A 13,024-nucleotide genomic window follows, 5' to 3' on the forward strand; every position below is an offset into this window, starting at 1 on the left:
AGACTTGTTTCAAAAACCAAACAAAGTCTCCATCTCAAAGAAAACTGAGAAGATAAGGAAGACGAAGAGGGGAAAGGGGGAGGGGTAGGAAGGGGAGGGGATCAATATCAGAAAGAAAAAATGCATAAAATATAATGTGAGATTTCAAAGGACTCTCTTTGATGGAGAACTTGAAAGGCAGGCAGACAGCCAGAAAGCAAGGGGCCACCATCAATTCACACTTGAGCAAACAATGAAAACGAAAGCACCTGTATGAAATTAATGGTTCCTACTTTCAACAATGAAAGGAGATTACAAGCATTACGGATGTCACTGACTTGGCTCATCTGAAAGGAAATAACACAGCTGATAAAATGATCACAGCTGATTTTAAATGATTAAGTTGATACAATGTGAATGGTTCTCTCAAACAGTATGGGTGTTCCTGTAATACGTAGATATGATTTCTCAAGAATAGCACCCCAGGACTGCTGTAAACAAGGGAGCTGTGGCTGCCAGGGTAAGCTTTAGATTGATGAACATTAAGATAGTTCAATTATGTGTGAAATGCCGTAAGGAAAACTGACAGTTTGCATACTTATTAAAATATCTTAATTTGAAAATAATCTCACATATATTTCAACATGCTACACCAACATGACATCACAGGCAAAAATTTCTCCACAAAAAAAGAGATCTAACCATTATTTTGGGAAACTTTAAGACACTTCACTAAAACTTAATAAAATACAGAACCAGAATAAGCCAACTATCTGGTTGAGAATCATCAGTGAATACGCTGATGTTGTTTTAATTTTAGGTTAAAAAAATGTTTTGTTTTGTCTTTATTTTATCTGGGAAAAAAAAGCCAGGTGGTGGTGGTGCATAGCGTTTATCCTAACACTTGTGAACTAGAGGCAGGCAGATCTCTGTGAGTTCAAAGCCAGTCTACAGAGCAGGACAGGCAGAACTACACAAAGAAAACCTGTCTCAAAAATATAAAAAACCTCCCAGAACTAAGAAGACTGAGGCAGGAGATTGTGAGTGTGAGGCCAGCTTGGGACACATAACTACATCCTACCTCAAAAAGCCAAGTGTGCATGCATACGTGTGTGTTTACCAAATGCCAAATACCCATGGTCGACTTTCTCTCCAGCAACTTCCACGCTTTTCTCTTTTTCCTTTCCTTTTCTTTTTCCTTTTTTTTTTTCTTTTTTTTGTTTTGTTTTGTTTTGGTTTTTCAAGACAGGATTTCTCTGTGTAACAGCCTTGGTTGTGCTAGGCTGGCCTTGAACTCACAGAGATTCACCTGCCTCTGTCTCCCAAGTGCTGAGATTAAAGGTGTGAGCCACCACAGTCTGGCTGACTTCCAATCTTTTATAGGGTATTAAAATTTACATTGGATTGCTCTTATATCAACAAAGGAATCACATGCCTCCAAAGAGTTTAAAGTCTCAGTACCAAGTCATATAGCAGAGAAGGGATGTCCATCAAGACACCACTGTTCTGTCTTGCTGCTCTCTTTTCTCCCAACTCCACAGGCAATTCTAAGAATGTCTTCTCTCAATAGGCTGTTCAGAAATAAATATGTCCTGCTGTGGAATAATCCTTCTGTCCACTGTGAAAATGTGTTGCTATCATGGTTAATAAAAAGCTGACTGGCTGATAGCTAGGCAGGATTTTAGTGGCAGAAGAGAATGTTGGGAAGAAAGGAATAGTCTGGGGAATCACAAGCAGAGCCAGAGAGAAGCAAAATGAACGAACATGCTCTGTTGAAAGAGGGTGCCGCCATGTGGCAAAGGTTAGGTAAGAAACCGATTAAGTTATATGAGCTGGCTAAAAACAAGTCTAAGCTATTGAATGAGCATTTATAATTAATATTCTCTTGTGGTTATTTAGGAGTGACTGCTGGGACGCAGAAAAATTCTGACTACAATGTCCTCCTCCAAACCAAAGACTAGCAAGCTGGCTCAGCACTAAATGCTGAGGACACCAGCTTTTACTTAGGTGGGCATTTTTATGTACATTCCACATTTTGAAAGCAAGCCTTCAGTAGAAGGAAGATGGAAAAATGTAGCTATTCTTACTACCATGTAGTGCTACCTAAATTACGGAGAGAAGCAGAGCAATTTGAGTAAAAACAGAAGTCAGCCAAATGTCGGGCTGTAGCCCAATCCACGCATTCTCTTACTCTGCATATATTTACTTAGCAACTACTAGGACAAACACACTGAAGCCTGCTCTAGACCTTGCAAAGGACTAAAGAGCTCAGACTTGAAAGCTACGAGTTTCAAGTCTACTGAAGGAAAGATATATGCGCAACTGATGGTTATATGAACAAAAAAAGGCCCCAGCCAATAGGGACAGAGAAATGAGGTCAAGTGTTTAGAGGTGGATAGTGCCCGAGAGTGCCCATCAGCTTGTCTCACATACACCTGGAGTTGCACAGGCTGCACCGGTCCCTCAGAATCTCTGAGGTCTGGGTCCAGGTGTCATAGAAAACCCTGAAGAAGGTCCTTCCATGATGTGGGCTGGTATTTGCACGCATCCTTCCTTGCACATTAAATCATCTCTAGGTTACTGCGAAGCCTAAAACCAAGTAGCTGCTACACAGCATGTTGATACTCTGTGTTCTTTAGGAAACAATAACTGGAAAAAGGTCTGTACATATTCAATAAACATACTTTTTCAAATATTTAAATCCTTGGTTGGTTGGATCTGGGTACAAAAGCTAGTATTTATATCAGCGATATAAATAAACCCTCTTCCTTAAAATCAAAAGCCACTCCTGATATGCCATGTTATTAACTTCAAAATCAGGTACAAAAAGAGGTGAGAGGAAGGGCAGTTTTGGGGAACTGACTTGAACTTTCCTGGTGAACTGCGTATGCTTCAGTTGAGAAAGACAAGGGAAAGGGGCAGTTCAGAGTCTAGAGTACTCACGGAATCCTGAAGCCCTCCATATGTCTGTATTCCTTACAGTTCTTCCTAGTGGGTGGGTGGTTGTTTGGTTTCGGTTAGAGACAGGGGCTTGTGTGTCCCAAGCTGGCCTCTAATTCACTGTCTAGCTAAGCATGATGTCTTAGTTAGGGTTTCTATTGCTGTGAAGAGACACCATGACCACGGCAACTTTATAAGGAGAATATTTAATTGGGGTGGCTTCCTTACAGTTTTAGATGTTCAGTCCATTATCACCAAGGCAGGGAGCATGGAGGCAGACATAGTGCTTGATCAGAAGGCAACAGGAAGCTGACTGAGTGATTTAAGCAAAAGAGACCTCAAGCCTGCACTCACAGTGACACACTTCCTTCAACAAGGCCATACGTAATTCAACAAGGCCAAACCTCCCAACAGTGCCACTCCCTATGAGCTTATAGCACCAATTACATTCAAACTACTGCAGATGACCTTGAACTTCTGATCTTAATGACTCCATTTGCAGAGTTTTAAGATTACAAGCATGTACCCCTACACGCAGTTGGTACATTTCTGGAAACTGAACCCAGAGCTTTGTGCATACTAGGCATACGTTCTACCAACTGAGCTACATCCCCAGTCCATTACGGTACTTCTCAGAAATAAAGATTTACTCAATATTAACAAACAAGTCTCCTTAGACAAGTGCAGACTGGGGGAAGAGCCAAAGGAGATGAAAGCAGAACAGAGTACCCAGCAAAAAGCCCTTGTGGGGAAGGTATGAAACTTGAATTTATGACCTTGACTGCAAGCTGGGAGGAGGAGCTGAGCACATCAAAACTACCAGCTAACTAGCTTGCAAGTGCCTCAGGACACAGAGGAACAAAAACAGATAAAGAAAGATAGCGTCTGAAGACTAGAACAAAGTTTTCCCTCACTCACAAGAACTGTATTTAACAAAGTGTGATGAAGTGTTCACACAGTAATTAGGGATGATACACATGACAATGTGTATGAGACCAACCCAAAATGTTACTACAGATTACCCGACCAGAGCCCAGCAAGAACATGACCTGTTATCTGCCACATCACTGCTGACCTCAGGTGTCAGTAGAGACCAAAGCGCCAAGCCACCTGCTGCCTACACCCTCTCTCGGTCCGATGCTTACTTCAAGCATTCCCTCAAGCTCAGAGCCACATCCTTCTCCCGTGCCCCACTTCAGGCGGCTCTGTGTTCAACATCACCTTCCCACTGAGATACTCCAGACCACATTGCTAAACAACACCCATCCCTGCTTTACAGGCCTCCTTAAATTAAATAGATATTTCTCTCTTTGTCTGTGTGTTTCTTCCTCAGGAATGTAAATTAATTAAAACTCTAGAGCAAAAAAGACACTGTTCAATGTTATATCCCCAATGAGGATGACAACACCTGTGTATGGTAAACATTTCAGTTACTAGCTGAGTGAAAGAAAGGTACACAAGTTATTTTATGTGCACTGAAAACTATTTTGCCACTTTGTTTGTCAAATTCTTTATAGCACATGTCGTAAGTAAATCAGGCATTTCCATACAGTCAACTAAAGCCTACCATATAATGGTAACACCCGAGACACTAACAGATGGGAAGAGTGGGAAGATAAAAGACAGCAGAGGATTCCAGCAACTAGCATCTACCCTGGGGGTTCAAGAGAGCGGAGAGGAAAACTCCTACTACAGTGCAAACAAGCCAGCTTCTCTTTCTGCCAGATAAAGGTTCTTTTTCTTGTCTGAACAATGACAAAGGAGGAAAGAAAATGGGTGCCTCTGGAAGAGTCATGAGGAATTTGATTCCTTTAAGAAAGTATGTATCAAGTTGGGCATGGTGGTGCACACCTTTGATCCCAGCACTCAGCAGGCAGTTACTAGGAGAATCAGCCTGGTCTACATAGAAAGCTACAGGACAGACAGAGTTATCTAGAGAGACCCCATTTCCAAAAAATAAAGAACATGTGTATCCTTTTCCACTCATAAAGCCAAAACCAAAGTGAGTTGCCGTCTACTCTGTGACACATTTCTCTTTCTTTTGATCTCAAATCTGCCAACATCTATTCCCCCATCTTTCCCTTTCACTTCTGTTCTTCTCCAGCCTGGGTCCTATCTTCCCTCTTTAGTCGGCTGTAATGAAGTGATGATACATGATTCACTCAAACAGTGATCCAGGCCAGCCACGCACCCTGTCATATCCACAGCCACTTCTCCATCCACCCTTCCGTCCTGGCTTTTCTATGGTATGGAATGCCGACAAGCGCCCTATGTTCCCAACGCTATCTCCTTCCCTGACCACTGCTCTCCTGCCCCTGCTCACAACTCTTTGTCAAGACATCCACGTAGGCATCACTCTTATGCATAAGACTTGTGAACTCTTCTGTTCTCATTCATGCATGCAGTCAACAAACGGTTATTGAGTATCTATTATATGCACAGTAAGCCATGGAGTCCAAAAAAAGAAAGAAAGAGAAAGAAAAAGAAAAGCATGAGAATGTGGTCCCTGTAGTCAAATCTAAGCAAGTGCAACGAAAAGCATGCCTGCTTAAGGGAACAGCAGGAAATATGTGGCTTGAGAACTGGCAGGGTAAGGACAGCACCTCTGTTCCTTATCGAACAAGGTTTCAGCTTGAGCAAGAACACAGGAGGAAAAGGAGGAACTGGAAAGGAAGACACTGTCACTCACTGATGTGAAGGCCAGCAGCTCCTCCTCTGTTAGCTTATGAACTGGGTTGTTCTTCTGGAAATTTGTGCTTTGAATTAAAAAAGAAAAAAGTTAAATTAATCCTAAAATACATGTTGTAATCACTATCTCTCATAGTACATATTTAACTCACATACTATAATGCTATGAAATACATACATAGAAACAAGCTTTCAAAAGACAATAATAAAAATAAAATGGTTGGGGTCAAAATAATTTATCTTATTAAGGAGAAGAAGTCCAGAGGCTACAAGATGGTTGGTTGGATAGGTAAAGGTGCTTGCTATGACATTCACCCCTCCAAAAGTAAATAGTAAAAGAAAAAAGAGAAGTCCAAGTGATACCACTCAATCAAAGGCAATGGAAAGAATTAATACAGCACTAAGTCCTATTTAACTTCTACCACAAACAAATTCCATTAAAACCATCAGACAGGTTTAAATCAGTAAGTCACTGGAAAGGTAGGACAACAGGCATTCTAAGAAACTAACGGCAGAGTCTAATTAGTGCCACACCTGGCAAGCAATTTGAAGTTAGGTAAACATTCACATATCCCCAACTCAGTAATTCCATCCTAGATTATAGAGCCCAGAAAACTCAGCAAATGATTGGACTAGGAATGAATGATACACATAGGAAAACTGAAAATAATCAAAACCTCCAAATGGAAAAAAGACAAATTGTGACATATCCACCTAGTGGAATGCCAACCTACAAATTAAATTACAGCTACCAATTAAAACACAAACCACAGAAACACAATAAAGAGAGAAGTAAACCACAGGCAACTACAGAAAGCATGAAAACAAGCAAATGGAAGCCCTAAGATGTAACAGTAAACATATCTTTAAAGGCCAGAAAATGACAAACACAAAACTCAAGATAGCATTTTCTCTGAGAAGAGAGTGAGGCATGGAAAAAATGCACAGCTGAACTTGTGATGCTGCAATCTTCTAGTTTACCTCTTCCACTTTATTGCTAAACATGTAACTTAAGCTCACATAGCACATAAATTATTCTTTATGTAAACATTATGCATGTTAGGAATGACAACAACCAGATGTGGAGGCTCGCCCCAAAACCCAGCTCTCAGGAGAGTGATGTGAAAGACTGCTGCAAGCCTGAGGCCAGCCTGGGCTACAGAGGAGGCCCTGCCTAAAAAAGATTTTTTTTAAAGGGCTGGAGAGCTGCTCAGTGGTTAAGAGCATGGTTAAGAGCATCTGTTGCTCTTGCAAAGGAGCCAGGTTCTATTCCCAGTAACCACATCGTGGCTCATAACCATCTGTAACTCCAGATATATATATATATAGGAAAAATAGTTATAAAATAAATCAAAATAATAAAATTTAAAAAGAATGAAAACAATCCTATAAAATGGTAATACTTAATTATAATTTTCAATACTATTTAAAGATTTTATAAGCATGAAATGTTTACGTAGTAACTTTTAACTGACCTTCTTTAGATTTGTTTTTATTATTTTTAGTTAACTGTGTGTGTTTTCATTATATGGGCATTTGCATATGACGGCAGGTACCTGAGGAGACAGGAGCATCAGAGCCCCTGAAACTGGAGCCACCTAATTTGGATGCTGAGAACTGAGCCCTCTGAAAAGTAGCAAGTGCTTTGAGGCAGTGAGCCATCTCTCCAGCCCCCAACTTTTTAACTCTGTCCTTTGAGGTGGGTCTCAACATATAGTCCTATATGGTGCAGAACCCACTATGTAGTCGAAGCTGGCTCTGAACTCTGGGGAATATGCCATACACCTGGCCTGTACCTGTTATTGCTGGTGACAAAACAAAATAAATGGGGAAAGAACTATGAAATAATCTAAAACACAACATACATGTATTCCCTCTCTCAGATAGTTCTAATTTGTAACACAAAGGAATTATGTATCAAGCAACAAGATGATCCAATTAACCCCTCAAGTCCTTCCCACCCTAAGACACTATGTTCCCTGAGTGAACAAGAGTATTAAAAAGTCATAAGACAGGGTAAGAACCTCACACAAAATGATTAATGCCTTTTTCTTCTGCAAAACTTTTAACCATAAAGTGGATAAAGAACACAGATGAGGAGAAATGTCAGGGACTCACTTCAAAATGAGAAAGAACAAGAACCGAAACAATAACCCAGCCATATAAAGAAGAAAGTAAAAAAAAAAAAAACTACTTCCACTGAAGTAGTGCATAAGGGTCTATATATTAAAAATAAATCTACCTGGAGAAATAGGACGTGCAAGCGTAAGGACCTGAGTTTGGATACCCAGCACCCACATAAAAAGCCATTTGTGTTCATGTGCATCTGTAACCCTAGTCCAATGGGACAGAGACAGGATTCCCAGAGCACTGAGCAGTGAATAGGAGAATACCAGGTTCAATGAGAAACCCTATATCAAAAAAGATAAGGTGGAGAAAGCTAGTGAAATACTCCCACAGACTACCTCCAGCTTCTTACATGCAGCTCACACAGTCATTCTCACCTCTATTTAACATTTTATTAAAATTCTACACCCAGCTGAAGGTAACCAAAGATATTTGTTTATAAAGGAAAGAGAAAAACACTACAAATTCAACAGATTTTTGAACCTCTGACCCTTTAATTCGCTGCCTAAGAAGAATTTTCCACCTTCATAAGCAGTACAAAATCCCTACTGTATAGGGAGGTTCTGATGAAGATCTTCCCAAACTTGGGAACAATACTCAAGATGCTCAATATAGCAAAGTCAGCCATTAACATACCAGACTCCAAGGATGACAGCAAGTTCTTCAGCACACAGGTCAGGCATCTGAAACTGTTCACTGTCTGCTAACTTTATTTCATTCAGAACAGTATCATCATTGAGCTCAAGATTCTGGTAGAACACAGAAGAAACTAATTAGAACAAAAATTAAATTTCATTCATTCATGCAAACGATTGCTGAAGGAGACGACACTGATGTATGGGGTTTTGGAGGGGGGCTGGGTACATTATTTTTGATTTACTTTGGAGTATTTATTTTTGTTTAGTTCAGTTTGATGGTTTGTTTGTTGTTTGTCTTTTTTGTTTGTTCGAGATAGGGTTTCTCTGTGTAACCCTGGCTGTCCTGAACTCACTCTGTAGACCAGGCTGGCCTTGAACAGAGATCTGCCTGCCTCTGCCTCCTGAGTGCTGGGATTAAAGACGTGAGCCACCACCACCGGCTTGGTTTGTTTTTGAGACAGGGTCTCACTATGTAGCCCTGGCTTGCCCAAGCTCATTAGGTAGACCAAGCTAGCCTTAAACTCACAGACATCTGCCTGCCTCAGCCTCCTGAGTACTAAGATTATGAAGTCAAGAAGCACCATATCAAAAAAAAAAAAAAAAGGCCAGGCGTTGGTGGTGCTCGCCTTTAATCCCAGCACTCGGGAAGCAGAGGCAGGTGGATCTCTGTGAGTTCCAGGCCAACCTGGTCTCCAGAGCAAGTGCCAGGCTAGGCTCCAAAGCTACACAGAGAAACCCTGTCTTGACGAACCAAAATAAAAAAAAAAAAAAAAGAAGCACCGTATCTAGCATAACACGCCTTTTTACTTTAAAGATTATATAGTGTCTAAATATGGTCAACATACATACTATTTCTTGTGAATACATAGTAGGGAATATAACTTGTGAAAAGGTTTACCATGTGCATTTCAAGAATTCAGTGTAAATGACAATAGTGGCAAATGACAGCAATCACTACTAACCCCAAAAGCACCTCTGCTGATAGAATTCCCATACATTCTCTTGCTAATCCTTATCATAAAAATAAACAACAGATTTTAATGTAGAAACTACTACTAAAAAGACTTCTAAAGAAAAGCACTGACAAGTGGTGGTGGTGCATGCTTTTAATCCCAGCACCCAAGGCAGAGGCAGGCCAATCTCTGAGTTAGAGACCAGCCTGGTCTACAGATCGAGTCCCAGGACAGTCAGAACTACACAGAGAAACTATCTGCTCTTAGGGGCTCTCCCTAATGCTTTGGCTAGCTTTTGGGAACATATTCCTCATACTGGGTCACCTTGCCCAGCCTTAATACAAGGGGAGGTGCTTAGTCCTACCAAAACTTGATATGCCATGCTTTTTGCTGATATCCATGGGATAGCCATAGAAAGCCTGTTTCTTTCTTAACAGAAATGGAGGAGTGGATTGGGGATGGGGAGCAGAGAGAAGGTGCAGGGTGGGAATGGGAGGAGAGGAGGGAGGGAAAACTTTAAAATAAATTAATTTAGGGCTGGAGAGATAGCTCAGCCATTAAAGGCTAGGCTCACAACCAAAATAAATTAATTTAATTAAAAACAACTATCTCCTCTTGGAATACATTGATAAGAAGATGAAGGCCAAGCTGCAGATCCAAAGGATATACTAAGAGTTATGTATCTGAGAAGGGGCTCGTGCCTGGCATGGTGGCACAGGCCATAATTCAGCAGTAGACTAGGTGCTGGGCATGGTGGTGTCTCCCTAATCCAGCAGTAGATTAGGGAGACAGAACAAGGCAGCTATCTCTGAATCCAAGGTCAGCCTGGTCTATACAGTGATCCCAAGCAAAAGGCGACACCCTGTTACCAGAAAAAAGAAAAGTGAGAGCTGGAGAAATGGCTCAACAGTTAAGAGGATATAAGGGACTTCTAAGAGACGAACCTTTGAGCCCAGCCACCATATCAGGAGATTCACAACCTTCTGTTACGTTACTCCAGCTCCAAGGGATCTGATACTTCTGGCCTCCACAGGTACCCACACTCCCATGGCAGGCAGGGGGGAAGGCAGAGGCACGCACACGCTCATGGACACACACACACACACACACACACACACACACACACACACACAATTTTAACAACAGCTAGGAATACAATGATAACCTCAGACACTAAGGAACAGCTGGTGTCCAGAATAGCATGTACTCAACTTTAAAGAGACTCGAACACACATGATGTACCACACACACACACACACACACACACACCAAAGATTTACTTTTGTGTGCTTGGATTTCAGAATTAAATCTCTTTCCAAAAATACTGTTCTATGGCCTAAAGATCAAACTGCAGTGGGCAACCTAAAGCCTAATGAGGGGACCTGAATAGAACTGAGAAAAGAGAGGAGGAAATTAAGGATGCCTGCACTTAATATACATTCCCTGACTATTGCTAATCAGAACCAACAGTGCTCCTTGCTAAAATTACCACAAAAGCAAACTTGTGAACTTGAGGCCCTCCTCAGAATGAACTGAATGGCGGCTCCTCCCTGTCCCTCAGCTCTAGCCTCTGCCCTTGGCATCACTCTCAGAATATAACAGAAATGTGGTATCCAGTGTACTTCAGGTAAATTTACTTACAGGTTTTAAAACAAAGCATACTGAAGCATAAGCACTACAGACATTAAAATCAATAAAGGACATGTAGATGGGGGGCTGGAGAGATGGCTCAACAGTGAAGAGCACAGGCTGCTCTCTCAGAAAAACAAGGTTCAATTCCTAGCACCCACACGGCAGCTCACAACAATCCACTTCCAGGGGATCCAATTCCTTCTTTTGGTTTCTGTGATCACTACACACACATGTGCTACACAGATATATGTTTGGGTAAAACACCTCTACACATAAAATAAAAATAAATCTTTTTAAAAATCTAATTAACATATAAAACTGTAGGTATGGAAATCTCTGGAATTATGTTTGTGAAAATGTTTGTAGCCTCCATGGAAGCAGTTGCACAGGCCTACGAAGTCAGCCATCTAAGAATCTAAAGTTCAAGCCACAAGAAAAGAATTCATTAGACATGTCAAAATCATTCCGAAGCACCAACCAACTCAATAACGACAGAGTAGAAGGCAGATTATAAAATGTGAAAAGAGGAATTCTGGTTATTGGTTTATGTATTTAGAAGCAGCCAGAAAGACATCAAGTCTCTGAATGTGAAAAGATATCCACAGAAGAGTAAAGGGACTAACACAGAGCTAGGTGTGGCAGCTCATACCTACAATCCCAGTATAGGGACAGGGGAGGCCCTGAGTGAGTGAAGTCCTGAGTATTGCTGACATGGGCACAGATGTACCACGGGCTCCAAGGTCTCAGACCCACAGGAAATCAGCAATATGGGCCAGACCCAGAAGGAACGGCAAAGCTTTCCTCAAGAGTCCAAGCAAGTGTGTGCAACTAGCAACTGCTCCTTCCTGTTTCTGGATGTCCACAGTCCGAGACTGTTCATCTACAGAGATGTCTACAGACTAAACTGAGCACTCCTCAACCGCATGCTGTGCCTAACAAACACGCTGCAGTTCCAGGTTACAGGGGTAGCAGACTCCCACTTGAACCCTATTTATGTACTGCATGTGTGTCTGTATGTCTCCATTCAACAACACCCCTTGTCAGGGTTCCAGGACCCAAGCCACTTGGGTTGTAGCATACCAACACTTAGGAGGCTAAAGCAGGAGGGCAGGAGCTAAAGGCCAACCGTGGTTATACAGCTAGACTTTGCTTCAAAAGGCAAAAAACAAACATATGGCAGCAGGTAGTGTCCTTGTCTGTCTTTTATATGTCAAGGGGCAATGCAGCAGCACTGCTAAATCGTAACTGCTCTACTGTAAGGGACCGGTGCTATCTGACTGTGGGTGCAGTGTGGCTGTGGGTGCAGTGTGACTGTGGGTGCAGTGTGGCTTGGATGCAGTGTAGCTGTGGGTGCAGTGTGGCTGTGGGTACCATGTGGCTGTGGATGCAGTGTGGCTGTGGGTGCAGTGTAGCTGTGGGTGCAGTGCGGCTGTGGGTGCAGTATGGCTGTGGGTGCAGTGTAGCTGTGGGTGCAGTGTAGCTGTGGGTGCAGTGCGGCTGTGGGTGCAGTGTGGTGCAGTGTGGCTGTGGGTGCAGTGTAGCTGTGGGTGCAGTGCAGTGTGGCTGTGGGTGCAGTGTGGCTGTGGGTGCAGTGTGGCTGTGGGTGCAGTGTGGCTGTGGGTGCAGTGTGGCGGCTGTCCCCCATGATGAAATGTATCCCTTCAAACTCTAAGCCAGCATAGGACCTTCCTTCCTTCTTTCCTTCCTTCCTTCCTTAGAACCTTGTAAGAAAAATACTGATTATTTTCACCTGAAAATGGGGACAAAGAACTTAGCAAGGGTTCTCATGCAGTGTCTTCTTATTCACTCAGTCCCTGTGATAGTCACCTGCTGACATTGTGCTATTCAGCTACATAACTCAGACCAACCTACCTTGGTTAAGTACTCCTGGGGGGTGGGTGCTGGGCTGAACTCACTCCTGGAAGGGATGTCCTCTTCTCTCCTGACATCTAGAATCAGCTGTGCCACGAAGTTTTCCTGGAACCGTGTCCTTTTTCCCAAAGCTCCTGAAAATTTTCAGAGTGCTAAAAGTGTTCTTCATTCACATATGAGAAACTTCGGGCCCAG

At 42.2% G+C, this 13,024-nt stretch overlaps 1 protein-coding gene across 1 annotated transcript in view; it reads right to left on the reverse strand.

Annotated features, from left to right (window-relative positions):
* The window catches only part of Ttc27 (tetratricopeptide repeat domain 27), a 125,108-nt gene that overhangs the window by 87,597 nt on the left and 24,487 nt on the right, over positions 1-13,024 (reverse strand). The window contains exons 7-9 of the mRNA XM_027426079.2: positions 12,830-12,963; positions 8,371-8,483; positions 5,609-5,675 (exon numbers count right to left, since the gene is read on the reverse strand). Coding sequence (XP_027281880.1) covers positions 5,609-5,675; positions 8,371-8,483; positions 12,830-12,963 — 314 coding nt within the window. The remainder of the gene's footprint in view (positions 1-5,608; positions 5,676-8,370; positions 8,484-12,829; positions 12,964-13,024) is intronic.

The sequence above is a fragment of the Cricetulus griseus genome, chromosome 7 (assembly GCF_003668045.3).
Source record: "Cricetulus griseus strain 17A/GY chromosome 7, alternate assembly CriGri-PICRH-1.0, whole genome shotgun sequence".
Taxonomy (NCBI): Eukaryota; Metazoa; Chordata; class Mammalia; order Rodentia; family Cricetidae; genus Cricetulus; species Cricetulus griseus.